The following is a 24,296-nucleotide window of genomic DNA, read 5'->3' as shown; positions in this document are numbered from 1 at the left end:
AATTATGTTGTGTTGGCAAAGCATCACAATAAGAAAAAAAACATTGCAATATCATTACAATAACCTTACAATATCAAAGGAGTGATGACATGGCTGTGGCAGTGACAGGGAGGGGGGTACTGGGTATTTTGTTTATTTTATTCATCTTTCTAGCTATGTCTATTTTAGCCATACAATATTATAAATACATGTGTTAGTAATTTGTTTTTCAGACTTTCAAAACTCTGTAATGCATCTGGATTGTGTATTGTATAATGCAAAACTTGTATAATGTAAAACTAAATAAAAAGACTTTATGTCAGATGTGTCAACCTCAAGGCCCGGGGGCCAAATGTGGCCCTCCATGTCATTTCATGTGGCCCACGAGAGCATAAAGGTTTTTAAGTTCTTAAAATAAAAATAAACATTGGTGTGTATTTATTCATATCTAGGGGGAATCAGACTTTAAATGTTGGATTGGTCATCTATACATCAGGACTTAAACACTGTCCACATAACCTAACCTGACAGAATCAAATGTAAAAGGATTTATGTTAGAATAACAAGCAACATGTGTTTTCTATGCAGCTGGAATTGTCACTTTAAAAAGTTATAATAAATAAATAATGAGTAATTTACCATTAAGGAGTAGTTACATTTATTTTTCATTACATTTAGTTACATGTATAAGTTATATCTGGCACTTTGAGGACAGACACTATGCTGATGTGGCCCCCAGTGAAAAAGAGTTCGACACCGCTGCCTTATCCCGTGTGTTATCTTAGATGACCCCCCCCCTTCCATTGAGGTGTTCCCCCTACCATGACAAAGGTGGATAAAGGTGGAAAGATTTCATGTAATCCATGGACACCAGTGAAGATCACAAATCATTGAAGAAAAAAGGTTCAGAGCACTGTCTAGTGGGTCTAGATGACCCCACTCCCAATGTTAAAGTGCCTAAGATAGCACAAGGGTTACTGTGTGGTGAATAAATACTTTACAATGAAATAAAATCCTTCTAAAAAGTGGTATTTTCTACATATGATAAATGCAAATCCACGGTAAATGCATCTTTATTAGTAGCATCCTTGTAACAGTAGAAATTGAAATGCAATAGATTTTCAGTTACTTTAAAATGAATTTAAAGCAAACCATGTATTGAAATGTCTTTTTTTTAATGAATCGTAAATTTCAAGCTGCATTTTCATTTAAATGACATGAAAAGCCATCACCATTTAAAATGCAATTTATTCAGATTTTAAGATTGAATTGTAATCTTTATTTTGAACTCCCAATGGTAAAGTGCCTAGGATAGCACAAGGGTTAATGTAAAAAAGAAAAAAGACATTTTACTGGACAGAGTGGCTCCATTGTCTAATTACTCAAAAATAAATTCAGGTTAAATGATGCGATTTGCATGTAATTGCACTACGGGCATTTCCCAGCGGTTGGGAGGATTCTGTTCCAATGGCCCTGCAGCCAATGCGACCCGAGCGATTACATATCGCTTTAAAGTATGAACCGGCTTCAGAGCAGACAAGCACTTAAAGTTTTTTTAAACAGACAAAAATTGCATTGAAGGTTAAAGTTTATTTAGTTAATGGACTGAATCAAAAGGTTAAATAATAGGAAAAATATGGTTATGCTGAATGACAACACATTTGAGTCAAATTTGTAATCTATTATTCCAATTCTGCCCTGACATAACAGTTGGTTTTTGTGTTCTCACTTTGCTTTCTTACACGTCTTTTATGTTATGCAGAACTGAAGATGTCAGGAGAAAATCTCATCATAGGTCTTTTAAAATCCAGCTGACCGCTGTTTGACCAGCGGGGGACAGTCTACCCCTGACTCTCTCCCTCCCCATTTCTTTTCCATTGAAACCTGTAACTCCTTCATGTCGTTCTTTAACAAGAAAATTCAAGTCATCCATCAACAGCTTAGCTCTTCTCTCCTCCCTCCCATCCCTGACTCTTTCTCTCTCAATCACATGTTTTCCTCCTTTCAACTGCCTGACCACGAGGAAATTTCCTCTCTCATCCTAAAATCCAAACCGACCACCTGTTCTCTTGATCCCCTCCCAACATCTTTAGTTATAGCCTGCCTCCCATCTCTCCTTCCGCTCATTACTGCCATTATTCACTGGTCACTCTCATCTGGTACTGTCCCATCACTTTTTAAAACGGCAGCTGTTAAACCCATCCTGAAAAAACCCGGTTCAGATCCCAACGTATTCAATAATCTCCGTCCAATTTCCAACCTTCCCTTCATTTCCAAAATTCTAGAGAAAATAGTCGCCTCTCAACTCTATGATCATCTGAAACACAATAATCTTCTGGAACCTTTTCAGTCTGGCTTCCGCCCCTCCCACAGCACTGAGACTGCTCTGCTCAAGATCACCAATGATCTTCTCATTGCAGCTGATTCTGGCCTCCTCACCATCCTCATCCTCCTTGACCTGAGTGCAGCCTTTGATACCATTTCTCATTCCATCCTCCTCCAAAGGCTCTCCTCCCTCGGCATCACCTCCACCCCCTCCGTTGGTTTCAATCCTACCTCTCAGACCGAACCCAATTCATTCATCTTAAATCATTTAAATCTCAGCCTTCCTCTGTCTCTTCTGGTGTCCCCCAAGGTTCTGTCCTTGGTCCTCTTCTTTTCATTACTTATCTTCTTCCCCTTGGCAATATCTTCCGTAAATTTAATGTTAATTTTCACTGTTTTACGGATGACACCCAGCTCTATGTATCCAGTAAACCTGACTCCTCTCTTCCACCCTCCTCTCTCCACTCCTGTCTGTCTGAAATAAAAAAATGGTTCACCTTAAACCTTCTCAAACTCAATAGCGATAAAACCGAGCTACTTCTAGTTGGTTCCAAATCCACCCTCTCCAAAGCCACAAGTCTAACTCTTTCCATTGATTCATCTTCTGTCTCCCCCTCCCCTCAGGTAAAGAGTCTGGGTGTCATCCTAGATAGCACCTTATCTTTTCAGTCCCACATCAATAACATTACTCGGTCAGCACATTTCCATCTACGCAACATTAATCGTCTACACCCCTCCCTCACTGTCCCCTCTGCTTCTATCCTGGTCCACAGTCTGGTCACTTCCCGTTTAGATTATTGTAATTCTCTCCTCTTTGGTCTCCCACAAAAAACCCTCAATAAGCTCCAACTGGTCCAGAACTCAGCTGCCCGCATCATCTCCAGAACCCCCTCCTTCAGTCACATCACTCCAATTCTCCACCAGCTACACTGGCTCCCCATAACCTCCAGAATCCAATTCAAACTCCCCCTGTTCACCTTTAAGGCCCTCCATAACCTGGCTCCTCCTTATCTCTCCGACCTCCTTCATATCAAACCCCCTCTCGTTATCTTCGATCCTCCTCCTCTGTTCAGCTCTCTGTCCCTCCCGCCCGACTCTTCACAATGGGAAGCAGAGCCTTCAGCTGCTCTGCTCCCAAACTCTGGAATTCCCTCCCTCCTGACCTCCGTAACATAGACTCTCTGCCTACTTTCAGATCTAAACTCAAAACCCATCTGTTCATTTCTGCCTTCCCATCCTGATTCACTTTTTATTTTTTCTACTATTTTTATTGTGCTTTTAATGTCTATTTTTAACCTTTGTTTTGTAAAGTGTCCTTGGGTTTCTTGAAAGGCGCTTTAAATAAAATGGATTATTATTATTATTATTATTATTACCAGCTGTCCCGACTTTCCCACTTCCTCATATAATCTCTTATTAGGGTGATGGGGGGACGGGGGGTCAACCTGCGATGCACCTTGGGGGGAGGAGATACTTGGCAGTGGTTCCCCTCCCATGGTTGCCGTATGGAATAGGGCCCCCCCCCCCCCCCCTCGGTTTTAATTGCACCTTATACATGTAGGACCCTTGGTACGGGGGGGGGGGGGTGCTTGGACATCACTGCCAGTAATCAGGAAGTGTCCTCTCAGTGCCCTACCCTAAAAAAAACAAAACCTGTTCTTTACGTTGATCTATACATGTAGGGCTGGGGATTGGCAAGAGTCTGGCAATACGATACATGTCACGATACAACATTCACTATATCACCAAAACTATTGGCTCACCGTCATGACTCACATATGAACTAAGGGGCCGTCCCATTCCTAACCCCTAGAGTTCAATAGGATGTGGGTCCACCTTTTGCAGCGATCACAGCTTCAACTGTCCACAAGGTTGAGGAGTGTTTTTGAAATTTTGGACCGTTTTTCCAAAAGACCTTGCTTTGTGCTCTGCTGCACAGTCATGTTGGAAGAGGAAGGGGCCGCTCCAAACTGTTCCCACAAGGTTGGGATCATGGAACTGTCCAGAATGTTTTGGTATCCTGAAGCATTCAGAGTTCCTTTCACTGGAACTGAGGGGCAAAGCCAAAGTCCTGACCAACAAGCCCACACCATGATTCCTCCTCCACACTCACAACAATGCAGTCCCAAATGTACCGTTGTCCTGGAAACCTCCAAACCCAGACTCCTCCATCAGATTTCCAGATGGAAAAGTGTGATCCATCTCTCCAGAGAAGGCGTGTCACTGCTCTAGAGTCCAGTGGCGGCGTGCTTTCCACCGCTGCATCGACGCTTTGCATTCACTTGGTGATGTGTGTTTGGATGCAGCTGCTCGCCATGGAAACCATTCCATGAAGCTCTGTGCGTGCTGGACCTGGACTGACCTGAAGGTCGCATGACGTCTGGAGGTCTGCAGCAACTGACTGCAGAAAGTCAGAGACCTCTTTGACCTTCAGCATCCGTGACCCCTCTCCATCAGTTTAGGGGTCGACCACATGGAGGCTGAGCTGCTGTTGTTCCCAAACTCTGATGGAGCTGACAGCTGACTGTGGAGGATTTAGGACAGTTCACCTCTGGATTTGATGCACAGGGGGGGTCCTGACAGTTAGAGCCGCACATTCTGTCACACATGTTTGTAGAAACATGCATGTCTGACTGATGATTTTATACACCTGTGTCAGGTAAAGTGATTAGAACACCTGATTCTGATCATTTGGATCTGTAAGTGAATACTTTATTTGATTGAATTTTCATTCTCTGTAAAATGTTTGTGGCTAGTTTAAATGTAAACTTTGTGACACATTAAAATGAATGCTAACAACTGGACACTAGCTTTATATGCGTCCATAAAGCTGATATTTTCTGTACATAACTATAAATAACAAAACTTTCTAGAATCAGTCTCTGTAAATCAAGGCAGAGCAGCTTCTGCTGCGTGAGAACAACTGTCTGAAAAAATCATATTTGGAGGAAAACTCAGAGTTTTGTCTGTAAACAGCAGCTTCATGTTTCTGTGAAGTTAAAGACTTTTATTTCAGACTGAATCTTTTATTTCCTCACTCAAACTTTTCTCTCCATTTTAATGTTTGGTTTTCATTAGCCTTCGAGCGTTGAGTTCCTAACTTAGCGGTCCAAGCAGCAGTTTAAAGTCACGTGACATATCAAGACAGACAGATGGTGAACAGAATCAGGTAGTTTGTCAAAATAAAACTTCCTTCAGCATCATAAAATAAACCAAATGGAAAACATAAAAAAGTCAGTGTGGATATTTTTTTCTGTCGGCGACCCGGTACCTTGTGGCACACGGACCAGTACCGGTCTGCGGCCTGGGGTTTGGGACACTGGTCTACGATTGTTGAGTTTTTCATACTTTTAAACTGTGTTTGCATTGTCTTCGATGTACCGAGTATAATCTGTGATGTTTTTCATAAAACTTGCATTTTGCCAAAACAGATCAATAGATGAGTATGAACTAAAGATCAGAAAAACAGCCTTAAAGTTTTTTTTTATAAATCCCCGTTTTTTATTTCAGAATGAAGACATCTAGCACATGTCCATGATGCGCCTCATGCTCATGAACCTCATGCCGCTGAAGCCCATGTCCCTGAAGCTGCGGTACTCCCCGGGCCTCATGTAAATCATCCTGCCTCTGTAGTGGGGCTGCTCGTACATCAGCCAGTGGCCGTCCATCACGTTGCAGGACATGCAGTTGTTCATGCGGTATCGGTCCATGATGTTGTCGCAGTCGTCCATCATCTCGTACATCTGACCTTCGAAGTTCTCCCTCTCATAGATCCTCATCCTGAACTGACCCCGGTACTGTTTGGACAGAACAAAAAGTGTTGAATGTTTTTGATGATGTTGAACCACTTGATGGTGCATTTTCCCAAAAACTAACCATGGGGATCATGCGGCAGGACCTGATGCCCCCGCTCCATCCGAACATGCTCATGTAGTCGGCGTACTCGCCCCTCCTCATGAAGTACTGGTTCCCCATGTAGTTGGGACGGTCGTAGACCATGAAGCAGCCGCTCTCCACCCTGCAGGAGTGACACCTGCTCAGGTAGGAGGACATGTCGGAGCAGTCGCTCATGCACTCATAGGAGCGACCCTGGAAGTTCCTGTCTTCGTAGAAGATGATCTGAAATGCATCAGAGCACATCTATTTACATTTAGGCTTCCTAAACACCCTTTACTGTCTGTACTGCATAACCCTTTTTATCTGATTTAAAGGAGTATTGGCTGAAGCTTACCTTGCCCATGTTCATATCGGTGGTAGACATACTCTTAATTGAGCTACTGCTGTGGTTTGTTCCACTGCTGCACTGCTGTCCCAACTGGATTTACTCTTGCTTTTATACTTGACTGCAACCTATACTGACAGTGGGCCCCTTTTGTTTAAACCACTGACCCAGCAACAATGTATAGAGCCGTGCGCCGGTCTGAACCTCTGTTTCATGTAATCACATGCTCGAAGATTTGAGAAGTTCACCCTTTCGACAGCTAACACAAAGCTTGTTTTCTCAGCTGGTCAGGTATCGTCTCTGTTATAGTACTACTTTCCATTTCCCACCATGTATTTAATGTTACAACATGAGGAATTACTTTTTTAGGCAGAATGACACAGTCTCAACATTTCTTTATGCCTTGAGAGGAAACTGTTTTGTATATGTATTTGTTTTGCATTGATTAAGATCTAATGTACATTCAATGACTTAAGTGCAACATAAGCTGAAAAACAAACACAGTAAACTGTGGCTCAGTGTAATCCCTTCTATTGTGTGGTCTTCATGTTGCACAGAATGAAGGGACCTCTTTTGTATACGTGTGATGTTGCTAACACACACACTACATTACTGCATTAACGTATGTTCTAGTACTTGGAGTGTTCACACACTGATAAGGTCATGAACTTGAGCATCCTCACTGAATGTTAAGTTAAAAAAATAGCAGTAAATTGATTTCACTTCTTATATTTAATTTTAAGAATGATTTAAGGCAATTAACTGCAAAACAATGTGTCCAAGAAATTTTATTATTCAAAGTAGTTAGAATTTTTGTCAGACATGAGTTCAAAGTGGAGAACAGTTACTCTTTATCCTCATGAGGAAAATAGCATTGAGAGGCTAAGAAGATGATTTAATGTGAGAATTGAAACTCAATTCAGAGTTTAGTAGATCTCCTTTATTCCTCTAAAATTAGTTTTTTACAGTCACTCTTACCTTCTTGTTTCAAAAGCAAAAACTGTCTGTTTGACTGGATGCAAGAGTTTTGCTGCTCTAAGCAGCAGCAGGGAGTCAGATGGACCGTGATGGTTTAGTGACGGAGCTCCTGTACATAAAGCTGAAGGTCATCTTCATAACTGTGGTATCAAACAGTATTTATTATCTATCCCAAAATGAGCACGTGTAGACTGAACAGCAGAGGGAAGTGCTAGAAATAGACGAATCCAGACTGCTTTTCTTCAGAAACACCTGCAGCCTAGAAGGATCATGGAAAAATACCTGACTGGACCAAACCATTCACAATTTTCAGACCATCATTTTTAGACAGAGAACATGCTTGTCATGAAATGGTGGTGGAGGACCCAAAATGCAGGAGACCAGGCTTGGTGACAGGAAATAAAACATTAAATTAACAAACTAAATCATGACAAAACTATGGGGACAAATCAAACGGTGACACAACAGAGCAGATGACCTGACAAGGATGAACAGAAAACAAGACACTTAAATAGGCTGAGGGTCATTAACTGAACTGAAGACAGCTGTGGAACCTGAAAGTGGAGTGACTGACAACAAGAAAACTAAGAACCAAACCAAACCACTGAATCCTTCGAATGCTTAAAGAATAGCATTGGCAGCATGGAGTAAAAATAGGCAGAGAGCACTCTCTCCATTCAGTATTTATGAGATCATGGAAGATCCAAAATGGTCGGCAACACTGGAGAAATGATCAAGAATCAAGTGTGAGTCATGAGAAAACACGCCTTTGAAAGGATGTAGGCCTTCACTCATACACTCCCTGAAGTTCATTGCTTTGAAGACCCTAGCTGTGGTTACATGTGCAAAGTGTCTTTGATCAGATCAAACGTCGGATTAGAATTGAACTGTGTACATGCGCCCAGAAGAACGATGGATTTGGCATAGGCACTGGATAGACGTTTTTGCTTGAAAATTTAAAGGAACACGGCATCTGTTGAATAAGATGCAGTTTGTTCAAGTGGCTGGGTCCTGTTCTTCTTTTCCTGAGGGGTCTAAAGTAGTGACTCAAGGCTCAGTTTTAGGTCCTGTTGTTTAATTTTCTATTTATGAGTGTGATGAAACATGAAACACAATCGGCAGTTAGTAAATATATTGTTTTTTTATGTTTGTTAATCTGACTGAAAGAGTCAGTGCCTCACCAGCCTCAAACCTCACTGCATGCCACCGTTTTTGTGAACAAAATTGATCAAGTTTGCTGATGACACAACATTGGTAGGTCTCTCGAGCAACAACGAGACACTCTACAGATAGGAAGTGGGACAGTCATGCTCCGACGATGCCACAGCTCTTATCTTTTTTCTCTTTGTTCCATGTCATCACAATTAAGCTCATCATCTACACCTGGATCCTTCTGCACACAGACTTCACATCTGTGCCAGATCAAAGTAGTATTTGCTACTCGTTCCAGTGCTTTATGTATGCTAAGTTACAGTGACAACCTCTGTTTTCCTCCTGACCATAAGTTCTTCGGCTGGTATCTTGACCCTCACCTGCTCTACGCCAATTTGCCTTCCTGTTTTCCTGACCAATGCCCTTCTTGTCTTCCTCTCCTCTCAAATTCTTAACTATCACTTGTCTTGACTTTGATGTACACCTCACAGATCCTCTACTTTCTGACTCCAAGCATCAAGGTGGTCCTTCCTGTTACTAACCCTGTTACAAAGACTAAAGACTGTCTCTTCTGGTTGTCATTCTGTCCCGTCCATCTGGTTCACTATAGAGTGACCTGGCCAACATGGACCACAGAACGAACATTGAATGGAAGCCTTGAGTAGATGAAGCCTTGACGCAGTTTGAAGAGGGCTGCTCTATGATTTCCTTTGGAATGAATGACAAAATTCAAAGATAAAATAACTGGAGTCCAGCACTTGCTCTAGTGGAGGGGCTCAGTTTCCTCTTTCCAATCCTTCTACTTCAGGGAGTTTCTCTGTTACAGTATGCAGTGTGTTACTTTTGCAATAGGAGATTTAGTTCCAACTCTTCTCATTTCCTTCAGAAATGACCAAGGTGGCTTCTACCCACAGCAAAAGGCAGCATAATGGGAAACTGCAGTGGGAACAAAAATCTGAGACATGTACCTCCTTTCAAGAATTTCCTGCTGCATTGCTGAATTGATCTTGTGACTCCTGTTCATGGGTCATGAGATAAAGCCTTAAGGCCCGTACACACCGGGACGAATATATTCGCCAGGCGTTATTCGCCAGCGTTTTTCGCCACGTTTTTTGTGTTCACACCCAGGCGATTTTCGCTGACGATGAGCCGAGCGAACATGCAATTTCATTCCCTGACATTAGATGGCGCTTAATGTAAACAGAAATACTCCTGTACACAAGGTGGCGCTGCGCAACTTTAGGCTTCTTAAAGTCGCTTTTCCCTCAGAAGAAGAAAGCAAGTATTTACGCGCTTGTCAGAATCATACAAAGAAAACATGAATATTTCCAGCATCAGTAGCTCCAACTGGTGCTTGGTTCGGGGATATTTTAGAATGCCCGTCATTATTTCTTCGCGGCAGTGTAGACGCTACTTGGCGTCTATCTTCTTCGCTGGTATGTGTGCTCAGCAAGGCAGTTTTGTGTTTGAGCGCCCCCAAGTTGTGTTTTACTGTAACTTCAGAGGCTCCAGACACGTGTGCAAAAGCGCAACTCTCATTGGTCGAATAGATTTCGACGCGTCAAAAAAAACAAACAAACGCGTGGCGGGTTTTTTTTTTGACGCTTTGACGCGTGGCGTTTTTTTGAGTCGGTGTGCACACTCTCATTGGTGCCCTTTGTTTAGTCACGAAGCGTTAAACATCGGCGAAAATCGCGCGCGAAATTCGTCCCGGTGTGAACGGGCCTTTAGACACAGCTTCCCTTTTAAGCTTATTGCTTATGCCAAGTGGCCGGCACACAATAGCAAGGTCGTAGACCTCTCGGTGAGCCTGTAGAGCGAAGATTTTCATAAACATTTTTTCTTTGAGCATGTTGCAAGCGAAAGGTTGTAGTAAGTACTTTTGCAACACGCAAGGGTAAAGTCAGAGTGAAGTAGGTGAAACGCAGGTGCTTCTTCAGATTTTTCATTTCTTCAACCCCCCAAAATCCTGCCGACTGTGCAAGGAGCCCGTTAGTGCTGTTCACATCACAAGTGTGCTCCTTGTTTGCAGCCTGACTGTTAGAAATGTGTGTGGACATCCTATGGACACTTACATATCACCTGCATACCATGTGTGTGCGGCTTTTGTTTGAGGTCAGTAAAGGAGCAAGTACTCACTTTCTCATGAAACTTATGGATTTATTCTCTAATCAAATTTTTCTATTCAAAACTTTTTGTAAACAATGTCTTTCATGTGTGCGCCATAATCCCCAAGGCAATGTTAGACCTAAAATGGGAAAATTTCCTGAACTACCTTTTCCTTTCCATGCAATCTATATGGATTTTATTGAATTAAATAAAAGCAACCGACTAAATATTGTTTAGTAACTATTGATGTTTTTTCTAAATGGGTAGAAATTTTTTCATGTGCAACACAGGATGCTATCACAGTGGCTAAAACTACTTGTAAAAGAATAATCCCAACCTTTGGCATACCACAAGTGATAGGAAGTGATAATGGTACCCATGTTGTAAATCAAGTGACAGAAAAAAAGACTCAACATCTTTGTATTGATCTAAAGAGACATTGTCGTTATCACCCACAAAGTGCAGGATTAGTTGGAAGAACTAATGGTACTATCAAATCAAAGTTAAAGAAATGCATGGAAGAGACAAACAGACAGTGGCCTGACTGCATAGACTTAGTTCAACTAAGCATGCGTATCACACGCACAGCTGGTCAACCTTTAACCTTCCTAGAATTAGTAAAAGTACGGTTGGAGGTAGAGCGTTTAGCCACCAAGCCCCTGTTTTATGGAATAAACTCCCAGCTCATGGAAGAGAGGCCGACTCAGTTTCTACATTCAAAGTTAGACTGAAAACATTCCTCTTTGGACAGGATTATTATTAGACTAGTTAGTATTCAGAGATTATTTAACTCAATGTTAATGAGTTTAAATTAAAATTAATAACAATAACTGTTTTAAAAGGCTGCTAGAAGTTGAAGCTGGGGTAACTATGGTGCACTGGGGTTCTGTCCTCTTTCCTTTTTTACTTCTACCCTTCCTCTCCTCTATTCTTGATCATAATTTATCATTTAGTTCTCCATGCCTCTGTTTGGTGCAGTGCGATTCATGTATTGTCCCTCTTTTCCTCTCCCCTCCTGGGGAGTGGGAGTGCTTCCAGACTCCAGTTGGCTCATCCGTGCTCCAGTTCCTGACCGTTTACCTCGCCTTTGCTCCTGCTCCTACACCTGGCTGTGGATCCTGCCTCTGGCTCATCTCTGGCTCGTCTCTGCTCTGTGCCTGACCGAGTACCTCGTCTCTGCTCCTGCTCCTACACCTGGCTGTGGTTCCTGTCTCCGGCTCGACTCGCGCCTTTGACTGTCCCGATAACCACGGCTGGATGAAGCTCGTCTGCTGGACTTTTATATATGTAGTTGTAGATTTAGATAAGTTAATTCTTCTCTAAGAGTTCTGGTAAATCGCCTGTCCGTCCTGGGGGAGGATCCCTCCTTCATGTGGGCACCCCTGAGCTTTCTTAGTTTTTTCCGGAATCCGGTTTTTTAGGAGTTTGTCCTTACCGCGAAGGGGGGTCTAAGGGCAGGGATGCCAGTATAGCATAGTCAGTTTGTTAGTTCATTTTAGTATTTTCCTATTGAACTCTTTGTATTCATGATCCTTTTGAGTTCATGTTTGACTTAGAAGCCCATCGAGACGACTGTTGTTGTGATTTTGGGCTATACAAATAAAATTGAAATGAAATTAACGCCTTTTGAAATGTTGGTTCTTATAGGTTACCAGACCTTGATCCTACACAGCAACATTCTCCATATGATGATGCAAATTTAGTGGACTTTTGATAAAAATGTTTACCACTAAAGATGTGCAAAGGAAAAAAAAGCGCCAGAATTCCTTTTATCTCCACAGGACACTTCACCAGTGCAGGTCAGTTACTGGGTGTTTGTGAAGGCCATAAAAACGAAGTGTTGGTCCAGCCCACGGGGGGAGGGGCCATTCCAAGTCCTGCTGACTACACCAACAGCTGTAAAGGTTGCTGAAAGGACGTCTTGGATCCACCTATCACACTGCAAGAAAAAGCATCTGGGTGAGGCTAATTCCAACTGCTAGATGGGGAAGTCTGACTGCAAAGGGAGGCAGCTGGATAGAAGCTGTTTGTCTCAACGTCAGTGAAACAGGGAGATCCAGCTAGTTTTAGGGAAGAAAGCACACCAGGTCTCTGTGGCACTACACGGATCCTACACTGTTAAAGGACTTGAGGAGGTGACGTGCTAGTAACCTCTCCCTCCTGAAGATGGGTACACTGCCACCATGCGCGTGTCCAACTGGGCTAAGAAACAGCTACTTTTGTCTAATGTTCCTGCTACTCCTGGCAGGAGCCACCACCTGGATTTGGTTCTTTTGGAATCCTTATCCACCTTCAAGAAGAATAACTAACGAGGAAAGAATACAACTTGTTATTAAAAGGAGAACAAGATGACTGTGATGATTTTGAAACTGTAATTAGTATGTAAAAACAACTTCTCATCTGAGTGTAAATTGATAAATGTGTAATGAAAATGAAGATGTCACAAGATGTCTGTATTCTCTTTGAAGTGCACTGTGGTCCTGTCTCATTTCTCTGTAGCAAAATGACAATAAAGCTAAACAAGAACTTCAATTTGTAAGCCTTTAACCTTTTTTCTTGGAACAATGGAAAATAAAAAGATATAAAATAGCTTTGTAAAAAATTTGGTTGGGGGGGGGGGGCTGCTTTGTGGTGTATTTGTTGGCTCTGGTTTGAATCCCAGCCAGATCCTTTCTGCGTGTGGATTTTCTTCCTCTGACAGTCCTAAAACATGCTTCAGAGGTTATCTGGTGGTTCTAAATTATTCATCAGGTGTGAATGTGAGTGTGTGGAGTTGTTTGTGTTAAAGTTGCTCTGCAATGTAGAGCCCTGCGCGGGACTATTTTCTTCATCCCGCTCCGGCCCGCGCCCGCTGAATTTCTGACCAATCCCGCCCGCACCCGCAAAACTCATAGAATTTATTCCCGCACAGTAATAGAGATGGATTGATTTTGTATCGTCTCCCGTCCCGCAGGAAAAAAACACGTATTTGTATTGATATTATTAAAGAGATTCATGTCCCTCCTCCAGCCTCATCTTTTCATGCATTCCTCTGGTGTAATGTGCAACCTAATTGTTAAATATATTTTTACAAATCCTGTTCGGTTAAAAGTGTGCGTGTGTGCGCGCGCAGACAGACGGCCTGAAGCGCGCTCTTAGTAGGAGGCGGGGCGGGGCGCACCCCCAACAACAGGTTAGATGACAGAGGCCATTGGGCGTCTCTACCTGGTGCCTTCACGGAGCTTCAGTACATAAGACTCCAACAGCCGCACAGCCTAACGTAGTCCGCTAATATATATTCATGAGATATTCATGCCAGCACTGATCCCGCGGGGTTTTTTTTGCCGCCCGCTCCCACAATTCAAACCGCCCAATCCCGCGAGATTTGGGTTGGGCGGCGGGACGCGATCCCAATGCAACCCTCTACTGCAATGGATGAACACATTGTCCATGGTGTACCCCACCCTCACCCTTCAGTAGCTGGGTATTCTGGTGACCCAAAATAGGAACTCAGCAGGTTTAGAAAGTTGATGGATTATATTTCTGATCATTTTAAGAACTGTTCTTACTGCCATCCAAGAGTTCTGTTCTGAGCAGGCCCCTGGACTCCACTGAGGAAGTGTTGCACAAAAGGATGTTCTCCACAACTGCAGGTCTTTTCTCCACTCAGCCATACTATATTTCACAGTCATAGTCTCCTAAACTCCCCCCAGATAAGACGTAAGGCACTACAGCTGATGTTTTTGCACCACCCCACCATTTTGAAGTTTGTCTGCAGTGCTATTGGCTTTTTTTGTACATTAATTGCTTTTTAATTATTTTTCAAGTAGGTTTTTAGCATAAACTAAATAAGTATTTATCCAAGTGTCATTGAAGAGTTCAAAGGCACAACAAGGTAGATTAGAGCAGTTTTATTGTTTTTGGCATTAGGATTTCAACATTTAATACCAGGAGTCCATGATGCGCCTCATGCTCATGAACCTCATGCCGCTCCAGCCCATATTCATGAAGCTCCGGTACTCCCCGGGCCTCATGTACATCATCCTGCCTCTGTAGTGGGGCTGCTCGTACATCAGCCAGTGGCCGTCCATCACGTTGCAGGACATGCAGTTGTTCATGCGGTATCGGTCCATGATGTTGTCGCAGTCGTCCATCATCTCGTACATCTGACCTCCGAAGTTCTCCCTCTCATAGATCCTCATCCTGTAGGATCCTCTGTGCTGGAAAGTGCAAAGTGAAAGTGTTTAGACTCAACACACTTCTAACCTCAGAAGCAGCAAAGAACTTCAAAGGTTTTACACTAACCATGGGGATCATGCGGCAGGACCTGATGCAGTCACTCATACCAAACATGCTCATGTAGTCGGCGTACTCGCCCCTCCTCATGAAGTACTGGTTCCCCATGTAGTTGGGACGGTCGTAGACCATGAAGCAGCCGCTCTCCACCCTGCAGGAGTGACACCTGCTCAGGTAGGAGGACATGTCGGAGAAGTCGCTCATGCATTCATAGGAACGTCCCATGAAGTTCCTGTCTTCGTAGAAGATGATCTGAAATGCAACAAGTTTTGCTTGAATAAACCCAGACCAACATCGTAAATGAAGTTTTGGGGAAGAAGTCAGGGTTTTGTACCTTTCCTCTCATGCCCATGTCGGTGCTCATGTTGGCTGTAGATGAGTTGTTGCTGTTGTTCCTGCAAACTGATGCTCTACCAGGTTTAACCCTTTCCCTTTTATACCTTGCTTCATGTAAAGAACTACTGAACCTCCCATCACCCCCTTAATTAAAACCCTGACTCGGCAGCTCACGTTGAGCTGCACAGAATGCAGAGGTTACGGTCATTTTTCAGTCTTTAGAAAAGCTTTGCTCTGGTCACACAGAGCATTTTCAACAGTTTCTTTCAGTGAATGGGCTGGCCCATGTGACTGTTAAGAACTGTTTGTACTACAGCTGCATGCCACATCATGTTTCCACATTGTTTATCTAAACAAAACAGTTTGTCTTGTTGGTATACTAAAAAAGTGCTAAAACACACAAATAAGTAGCTCTACAGGAAAATATTCAATAATTAAATGTTCAAATTCTGACTTCTGATGCAAAAATTAAATCTAACCACTAATTTCAGTTCAAATGAACTTATTGGAAGTGATAAAGAGAAAAGGACTTGACTGGTAACGTTGTACTGAGATGACAATAAATGGGAAATGTGGATTTTTCACCTGCCAAAGTCTGCAAAATTAAAGTCCAGTAACACTCACTGTCATCAAATTTATCACAGTTTTAGTCACAGAATGTCTTTTTATAATTGAAAGTCACGTTTTATTTTTGTTTAACTTAATTAGACACCCCAAAAAATACACATTGGAGCACGTTGGGTTTCCTTGGCTCTACAGGTTTTTATAGCGTTCTCTATATACGTGTTATGATATAGTCATCGTATAGATAGTAAATTTATTCAATGTTTTTCGACAAAGTTCTTCCTTAGTTCTTATTTTATGATGCAGCAATTGCATTAGGAATATTTCCTTTACAATTTTTTCCCATTCCTGCTGTGTTGGTGAGTCTGTTTCTTGTTTTCTTGGAAGGTTTTGACTTATCATTTGCTTGATATATTGCCTCAAATATGAAATGTGCTTTTCTTTGGTATATTGTAGCCCAGGATCCTGGTTTTAATCTGATTATAATCCTCCCAGGGGGGGCTAACTTTGGGGCAAGACCAAAAGATATTGGAGGGGGGTCTATATTTATATCTCGACATTTTCTACGACAGGGCTGAGGCTCAAAGCGTGCTTGATTATGATTCTGGGTGTTATAAAATATCTCATAAAGTGGGGGTCTTGCGTGTTGCCAAATTTAAAGTCAATCATCTTCAGGTATGTTTAAACCAGTTCCCTTTCCCATGTCTTTTTGACAGGTGGTTTTTTAAAACTTTTTGAGAGGAACATTCAGTGTCCAACGTCATGGCTGATCTGAGTAAAATGGCGCCATTGAAAGATAAGCAGAAACATCAAATTCTGGGATTGCTAATTTTGGATTACCCCACTAATCATTTTATTGGTGGAGTACCTTTTTCCAGAGAGCTCGGATCGTCCAGTACGAGGATCAGCAGCAGCCTTATTAACGAGTGGCCAGCGAGTGAGACAGGGCGGCCTCCCACCAAACGCGTGAGATTGTTGGACATTACCTTTTCTTCCAGAGCCTTTTCTTTTTTTTGTTAGCAAGACTGCAGGACTTGGGTTTGAACTGTGGTATTTGTACATGTTATGGACTTTGGGGATATCGGGTTGTTTGTATTTTGAGTGTTGGCCTGGTGTTTAACCAATGTAAAGTACGTCTTTTTGGTTTGCACAAACAAGTGATTACACTATATGTGTTTATTATTATTATTGTTAGTATCGTTATTGATGATGATCCTATCATTTACTTAATGCCCCTGCCGTAGAACGGTGTTGTGACGTTCCCCTCACTGAGTGGAGGGTGGATTGTTACAGTCCTGATATCTTTCCACATTGTAGCAGAATGACCTTGTTCAGCGAGCAGGCATCTTTGATTGGACACCTCAAGTCGAACTTCCAAGACTACACGAAGCCATAAAGTGATTTAGCCCAAACTTAGGTTCATGACTGGTCACTTCCATGGCAAATGTATTGAGTTCAATGTTGTATACGTTAAAGGGATCAGGGTTGAAATAAATGTTGTATAGCTGGCTGTGATAGCCAGCGGTCTGGGGTAGACCTTAAAATGAGTAAATGGCTGTGGTAGCCATTAAAAAGGGATGTGGTGATAAACCAAACTGATGAAAATAGGTGCCTTGTAATGACTTTTGAAGGAAATGTTAAGTCTAGGTATCTTTCTACAGTGCAGCACACTCTAAAGAAAAATACACTGGGCCAACTTAAACAAATTGAGGTAACAATTTGCATTGATCTTTTTGAGTTATCCCAACTCTAATCAGTATTGAGTAAATTAAATTTGACTTTTTGAGTTTAATTAACTTAATTTTATTTAGTCCCACAAACACAAATTATTTTTTATTTTTAAGTAAAAGCTTCTGGTGAATTTAAGTTAGCAAGTTATTGAATTTAAGCTACTTCAACTTATTTGTTTTCTTTTACTTTTACTCAAAAAAGTCCATGCAAATTGTTACCTTAATTTTTTCAGCATTGTAAACTTAATTCAATCAGTTGAGACAACTCCACCATTCTCGTTTTTGCTTCAATTGTTTATTATGAAAAGAAACAGTATTTTTCAAACATACACCATCCAATACTTCACAAAATTAAGAAACGATAATCCGCCTTTATACTCATTTCTCGTTGCTTCTCAAAAATTAAAGATTCAAAAGAATGTAAAGATTGGTAGTGACTCTAACAATATTTAATCTCCTGCATACAATGTACAAAGTAAAAGAAATACTTCAGTGACAAATAACACCTTCAAAAGTCAAACATAAAACATTTTTGTTAGGCTTACAATTGAAACTGCTTAAAGGTGTAGCTGCTACATGCACATCGGCAACAAAAAATTAGCAGCACAATAACCGATTTCAATGCACAGGTGTAAATATTCCAAGCAAAACGGCTGATGCCCTGCTGGTTTTCCAGGTTTCCTTGTTGTACTTCCTTTTAATCACCTGGTCACGTGTGTTCAGCCAATCAGAGGCAGAAAAAAGGATGTTGGTGGAAACAAAGAAACTGAGGCTCTCACTTCCTCCAAATGTCCTCTTTTTTTCCTCATTCTTGCTGGACACACAAGACCAGGTGAACATGATGCAGAAAGATCTGGAAAACCAGCAGGACGTCGGCCCTCCAGGTATGAAGTTTTACACCACTGTTTTAGAACACTTACTGCCAAGTAGTTCTTCACCCTTTCAGGGCATCAAGCTCAAAGAAAACTTTCTGAAAGACCTGCAAGGTGTTCTTTAGACTTTTTGATTTACTGATGTTCAGGGCATATATCAGTCCCATAAGCAAGGCACAGGCTCTGGGTGCATCCAGGTCTCCAAGGACTTCTGTTTCCTCGATCACCACTCCTGCATGAACTGGTGTAGTCCCTCTTGCGATGGAAATTTTCAAGACTTCCCTGGTGATATCAGCATCTTCATCCTAAAAATAATTTTAAAATAATAACAATGTTTGAAGTCCAAAGAAAAAGGGATCAAGTGTCTTATAAGTCCTCTACCTACCACCAGTTCTTTGAAAAGATCTTCTTCTTTTTCATTTAGGTAGACAACCAAGGAATGAATAGCAGCCCCCCTTTTCCTTTTAATGGAATGATCCTGTAGAGAGAAGAGGAAAACTTAATGTGTATGAACTTATTAAAACTTACAACAATGTCAAGTGGCAACTAACGTGTTTTTACCTCTTCCACCATAGTCTTAATACGCTGAAAGTCCATTTTGTGGCTCCTCCTCTTGTGGAAACCAGGGACATTATTTTAATGGTAATGGTCTACTTTTGACATGGATGTTGCCCCCATAGTGGTGATGTGTTTAAATCCTTCATTAATCTCTTTAGAAATAAGTAAAACATGAAAACTTACAATTCACTTTTGTACATTCATCTACACAGTAAATGCTTTAAGTAAAATATTTCCATGAGCAGCACTAAAAAGAGCATGCCATGTGTCTCTGACATTACTGACTGGTGGTTCTTATTCCTAAATTAATTTACATAAATATCACTGTTGATAATTGGGATTTACAGGTTATACCTGAAAAACTATAAGAAAACTGTTTAAATAAAATGTTAACCGTTTTTATTTTTGTAAACTGGCTTACAAAGGAACAAAAAAAAAACCTTAAAATAAAACTTGGAGCAGCTTTTTAAATGCTAAACTATAAGGTAAAAATGTATTTCAAACTAAAGCTGGGGTGAAGAGTAAAAATAGAACAACAATTTTCCAACTGTTCAAGAATGATCCTTCCTTATTTTTCCTTTTTTCAAGTGAGTTAAGACCATAAACTTTCCTGCCAAATATATTCGTATATGTTTAAGATAAAATTAGGGTTTGCAGGAAAGGTGCGGATAAGGGAGGAGCTGGACTTTCTCGATAAACGTTTTCTATCTGCTAAAAATGTATAATGTATCACTGATATAGCTGCCTTAGTTGGAGAACAAATAAACTGTACTCAAATATTTAACCTACAGAAAAGCAATGTTCCAGATATGACTCATTATGCAGTTAATCTTAAGAGGAAACTAATTAACAGAGTGAAGTAAAACATTCAAACTTACAAAATGTCTCTCTCATACAGGCAAATAACACCAGAACTGGATAAATAACCCCACCGAGCCGTTCAATTTGCGACACCTGACGCAGACAAAGCCGTTAGTGTTTCTCCCGCCAGTAATATTCAAATGCTAACGTTGTGTGTTTGCAACAGTGAGACAACATGTCAGAAAAACTATGCGAGAAGGCAGTTTATTCTTGCCGTTTATTCAGTTGAACTTGAGATCAAAATGACACCGAATACTTGGTTCTAGTCTTGTTAAAATATAACATAGTCCCCCCCCAGTACCCTATGAATTCAGTTGCTAGCTAAAAGTCGACGTTAGCAAGAAAACAACATCATGGCAGGTGTAGTAAGGTGTTTTTTTCCTGCACCTCTCGCGACACAGTTGAAAGATAATATTTTATTTGAATTAGTTTGGCCAAAAACAAATTTAAAAAATGAGAACTTACCAGAGAGGACAGTCCTTCATTGAGCTGCTTCGTGCTTGCTCCGTTTCTCCTCGAAGGCGTGGCCTGTCCTTCCGGTGTTGTTGCACTAGCTTTTCAAGAATGCTAAACATAAAATCAAGTTTCACCAACTTAATATTTTGTTGTTGTTGAGTGAACACAAAATTGTTCTCACCAAAATTAAGTTCTCACCACTTTAATACAATTTGAGTTCAACTCACTTCTTTAAATAAGTTAACAACTTACTATTATAACTTTATCGAGCAAACTTAAATATTTGTGCTTAAAATTTTGTTTTTTTTAAGTTCTACATACCAACCCCATGAATCATTTGTTAGAGTGCAGAATGACCTCGTTCAGCCTCTGACAGGCTGATATCCTTGCATATTTATCATCCGAATTTCCCTACGGGGATTAATAAAGTTGATCTTTATCTTAATCTGCTTTAAACAATGTCTTTTTACTTTAAACACATCAGCTGAGGCAATCTGCAAAAATATAAAATATCCCGCCATTTGGGTTTGGCACCCCACAAGGGCTTGCTCAGTTTGAGGTAACCTGTGGGAAGGTGATGGCCCCCTAAACATGGAAGGAAATTGTGTTTTGTTGTTTTTTGTAAATGTTGTTTTTTGTGGACTGAAGATTTGTGAAGACAGTGAATGGCTGCCCGTTCCTACGATTACAGGGACGTCTGCTCGTCAAACGGTGTGTGGCATTACTGCAGGTGAAGGTTGTGTGAAGCTAGATAGAGTAGAAGTAGAAGATGTTGGCTTTTGCAGAGAGCAAGCAAACCCAGAAGATAAGAAGAAAGCTGCAGGAAGACTGACTCAATACTTAACATAGTACAAAGTAGAAAAGGATAGATTTGCTTTGTTTGCTATTTTGGTTGTTCTCAATAGCTAGAGGATGTGGAACCACACTTAATAAAGTGTGATCACTCTGAAATAAAGTCTGTTTTGTGTTGTGTTCCTACAAATGCAGAAAATTGATAGCTGGAGCTACAGAAGCCGTGGAGAAGCAGGTGAGACTGTGCTCCATCACACATTGACCTAAACTATTTCTTTAATGCGGCTCTTTGTTCTTTGACAGTGAAAAATACAGAGACTGCTAAATTTTCAAGATATTTATATTTTCCTTCCCCTTAACACCAAGAATGATCTGGCCCCTAATCCTTGGCATTCCTTCCAAGTCTGCTGATGTCAGATTACACCACAGCTACATCTGTAGGCCCCCTCCCATTCCTTAGTCCTTGAGATGGTATCTTTTGTGAGGTAGCAGTGGCCCAGCCCCAGCAACTGGCTCCACATCAGCACAAAGGATTGGGCCTGCTTCGTGGTGGAGGCCAAGGAAGTGGGTGAAGCATTTGTGGCAGGTATTGACAATCCTCTGGACACCTGGTTGACGCGGATGCTGGGACTTTGGAAAACTCTCTTATTGAAAAAGGGGGACCACACCCTCCTCCCTACTGGACGTGATTGCTAGCAGCAGTGCGCTCTGGTGTGGTGGCGGATGACCTCGGTTAGTTGTGATGGGTTAGTGTAGTGATTTCCACTTTTTGAGTGGTGAGCTCTTGTGAGAGCTTAAAAGGGAAAATGTGGGGCCCCTTTTTTCTCATTTTTATACATACTGTTTATGTCAGAGGTGCCCACAATGTTTTGGCATGTGAGCTACTTTTGAGACGAAAATGTCGCAAAGATCTACCTATATATATATATATATAAACACCCACCGCGGGTGGTTTCTCCTCCAAGCTGGGGTCCCCTATCAGAGGCCTGGGAGCTTGAGGGTCCTGCAGTATCTTAGCTGTTCCTGTTCTTTTCTGGACTGAGAGGTCTGAGGTCTTTCCAGGTATCTGTTGTAGCCACTCCTCCAGCTTGGGGGTTACTGCCCCGAGTGCTCCAATTACCACAGGTACCACTGTCACCTTCACTTTCCAGGCTTTCTCCAGTTCTTCTCTGAGTCCCTGGTATTTCTCCAGTTTCTCATGTTCCTTCTTCCTGATGTTTCCATCACTTGGCACTGCCACATCCACCACAACGGCTTTCCTCTGTTCTTTATCCACCACTACAATGTCTGGTTGGTTCGCCATTACCATCCTATCAGTCTGGATCTGGAAGTCCCACAGGATCTTTGCCCTCTCATTCTCTACCACCTTCGGAGGTGTTTCCCATTTTGACCTTGGGGTTTCCAGTTCATATTCTGCACACATGTTCCTGTATATTATTCCAGCCACTTGATTGTGGCGCTCCATGTATGCTTTCCCTGCCAGCATCTTACATCCTGCAGTTATGTGCTGGATTGTTTCAGGCGCCTCTTTGCACAGCCTACACCTTGGGTCTTGTCTGGTGTGGTAGATCTACACCTTGGGTCTTGTCTGGTGTGGTAGATTTACACCTTGGGTCTTGGGTCAGCTTGTTTATCCGTCTGGCTTCATTGTCTCTTGTGTACCTCTTTAGGCGGCTGCTCAAGGCTAGGAGTCTTTGTTTGGCAGTTTCCAGTGCTTCAGGTATGGGCATCTATCTGACTGTATCTCTTAGGTACTTGCTTTCTCATTGTACCTCTTTGAGCCTCTGTCAGCTTACTCACATCCTTCCGAGTTGCCTTGATTTTGGCCTCTAACCGTTGCTTCCATGGTGGGTACTGTTTTCTTCCATGGTTGCTCTTGTAGCCAAGCATCTCAAGGATCACTGCTGCTGAAGTGTAAACCAGTTCATTGGTTTCTGTGATGGTAGGAATTGCCCTCAATGCTTCATTCACAGTTTCCAGTAGACTTTCAGGCGGTACATCACTTAACCGTTGTAGCTGGTGACGGGGTGGCCTAGTGTTCATTCTAGACATGATCTTGTCTTTCAGGTCATTTGCTTCCTCCCTCAGCGTATCTGTGGTTGTTGGGTTGTGTACCTAAGCTCAGGGTGGGAGTGTGGTAAAGCATCCTCTCTGACCTGCTGTGCTGGCTCTCCCGTGGTATTGCAATTGGATTGTAACGCTTCAATCTCAATTTGTGATAGGAGTTGCCGTTTGTGGATATTAGAACATTGGGCTGTTTGGCAGTAAGCCTTGATTGGGGGTTTCGAAGCATCCATTCATTCCACATTCTCTGCATGTAACCCCTCTGGGTGGGATTACTTGAGTAGTAGCATTCTAACAGAACCTTGTTGTCACATCTAGTCCATTTCCGTCTTGTTCCAGTAGCTCACTTTCCATCAGGGTGCTCTGGTCCCCCAGCACCTGACGCAGACCTTGTTTGACGGGGCGACGTCTGAGTCGGCATGACATGTGGTTCATTGTCTCTCAAGTTGTGAGGCAGGCAGTAGCGTTAAGGGTCTTGCCCAAGGACCGTCACTGGGTGATGTTATCTGCTCACCATTGTTATGATAATTGTCCCATTACCATTACTTGCCATTATTTGTTGGCATATATATATATATATATGTGTGTGTGTCTGTGTATTTATATATATGTGTAGTATTTTGAGACTAAAATACTGTTTTTTTAGTATGAACTATTAGTACAAAATGAACTGATAATTCAAAAACTACACAGTAAAAGTACACAAACCTATATAAGGGAGATACTTTAGTACTAACAGATGAGCCATTTTATTACAAATCAGAAAGCAGCAACTATCGTATTTCATGCTCTGCTGTAAATGGGGGGAGCATTTCTAAAGCGCTGCGAGCTACGTGGGGAGCGCTTACGTGGTCAGGATTGCATGCTGCTTGAAACCTGGAGCTCCGTATAACTTTGACCCAACTTTGAATAAAAACTTTTTAGTAACTTTTTAATAAATGCATTATTTTCCTAAACCAGGTTTTTGTATCTCACTTTCTCAACAACCAACCCAGGGAGGCCTGCAGAGAGCTAACTCAATAA

At 41.8% G+C, this 24,296-nt stretch overlaps 2 protein-coding genes and 1 long non-coding RNA gene across 3 annotated transcripts; all 3 read right to left on the bottom strand.

Annotated features, from left to right (window-relative positions):
- Positions 1 to 5,781: 5,781 nt before the first annotated feature.
- On the bottom strand, positions 5,782 to 6,657 carry LOC101164459 (gamma-crystallin M3-like). Its single transcript, XM_011494273.4, has 3 exons — positions 6,536 to 6,657; positions 6,181 to 6,423; positions 5,782 to 6,101 (listed from the first exon to the last, which is right to left on the bottom strand). Exons 1-3 carry the CDS (start codon positions 6,563 to 6,565, stop codon positions 5,826 to 5,828), a joined length of 549 nt encoding a protein of 182 aa, XP_011492575.1. The 5' UTR covers positions 6,566 to 6,657; the 3' UTR covers positions 5,782 to 5,825.
- Positions 6,658 to 14,640: 7,983 nt separating this feature from the next.
- Positions 14,641 to 15,530, bottom strand: LOC101169012 (gamma-crystallin M2). The gene is made up of 3 exons (XM_020699980.2): positions 15,375 to 15,530; positions 15,050 to 15,292; positions 14,641 to 14,964 (listed from the first exon to the last, which is right to left on the bottom strand). Exons 1-3 carry the CDS (start codon positions 15,402 to 15,404, stop codon positions 14,686 to 14,688), a joined length of 552 nt encoding a protein of 183 aa, XP_020555639.1. The 5' UTR covers positions 15,405 to 15,530; the 3' UTR covers positions 14,641 to 14,685.
- Positions 15,531 to 17,943: 2,413 nt separating this feature from the next.
- LOC110013585 (uncharacterized) lies at positions 17,944 to 19,094 on the bottom strand. Its single transcript, XR_002288728.3, has 2 exons — positions 18,928 to 19,094; positions 17,944 to 18,847 (listed from the first exon to the last, which is right to left on the bottom strand). It is a non-coding gene; the product is annotated as an uncharacterized LOC110013585 (long non-coding RNA).
- Positions 19,095 to 24,296: the final 5,202 nt, after the last annotated feature.

Source organism: Oryzias latipes, chromosome 21 (genome assembly GCF_053564925.1).
Source record: "Oryzias latipes strain Hd-rR chromosome 21, Olatipes_Hd-rR_3.1".
NCBI classification, from domain to species: Eukaryota; Metazoa; Chordata; class Actinopteri; order Beloniformes; family Adrianichthyidae; genus Oryzias; species Oryzias latipes.
The sequence above is the reverse complement of the archived record's forward strand: the minus strand, read 5'-3'. Positions and strand labels throughout refer to the sequence as shown.

Bases quoted from the DNA above. Each gene is read 5' to 3' on its own strand.
- LOC101169012 (XM_020699980.2), bottom strand. From the start codon at position 15,404: ATGAGCACCGACATGGGCATGAGAGGAAAG. The intron at 15,293-15,374 runs GTACAAAACCCT...GTTGCATTTCAG, and splicing joins ACATGGGCATGAGAGGAAAG to ATCATCTTCTACGAAGACAG. The intron at 14,965-15,049 runs GTTAGTGTAAAA...TGCACTTTCCAG, and splicing joins CCTGCCGCATGATCCCCATG to CACAGAGGATCCTACAGGAT.
- LOC101164459 (XM_011494273.4), bottom strand. From the start codon at position 6,565: ATGTCTACCACCGATATGAACATGGGCAAG. The intron at 6,424-6,535 runs GTAAGCTTCAGC...GATGCATTTCAG, and splicing joins CCGATATGAACATGGGCAAG to ATCATCTTCTACGAAGACAG. The intron at 6,102-6,180 runs GTTAGTTTTTGG...CTGTCCAAACAG, and splicing joins CCTGCCGCATGATCCCCATG to TACCGGGGTCAGTTCAGGAT.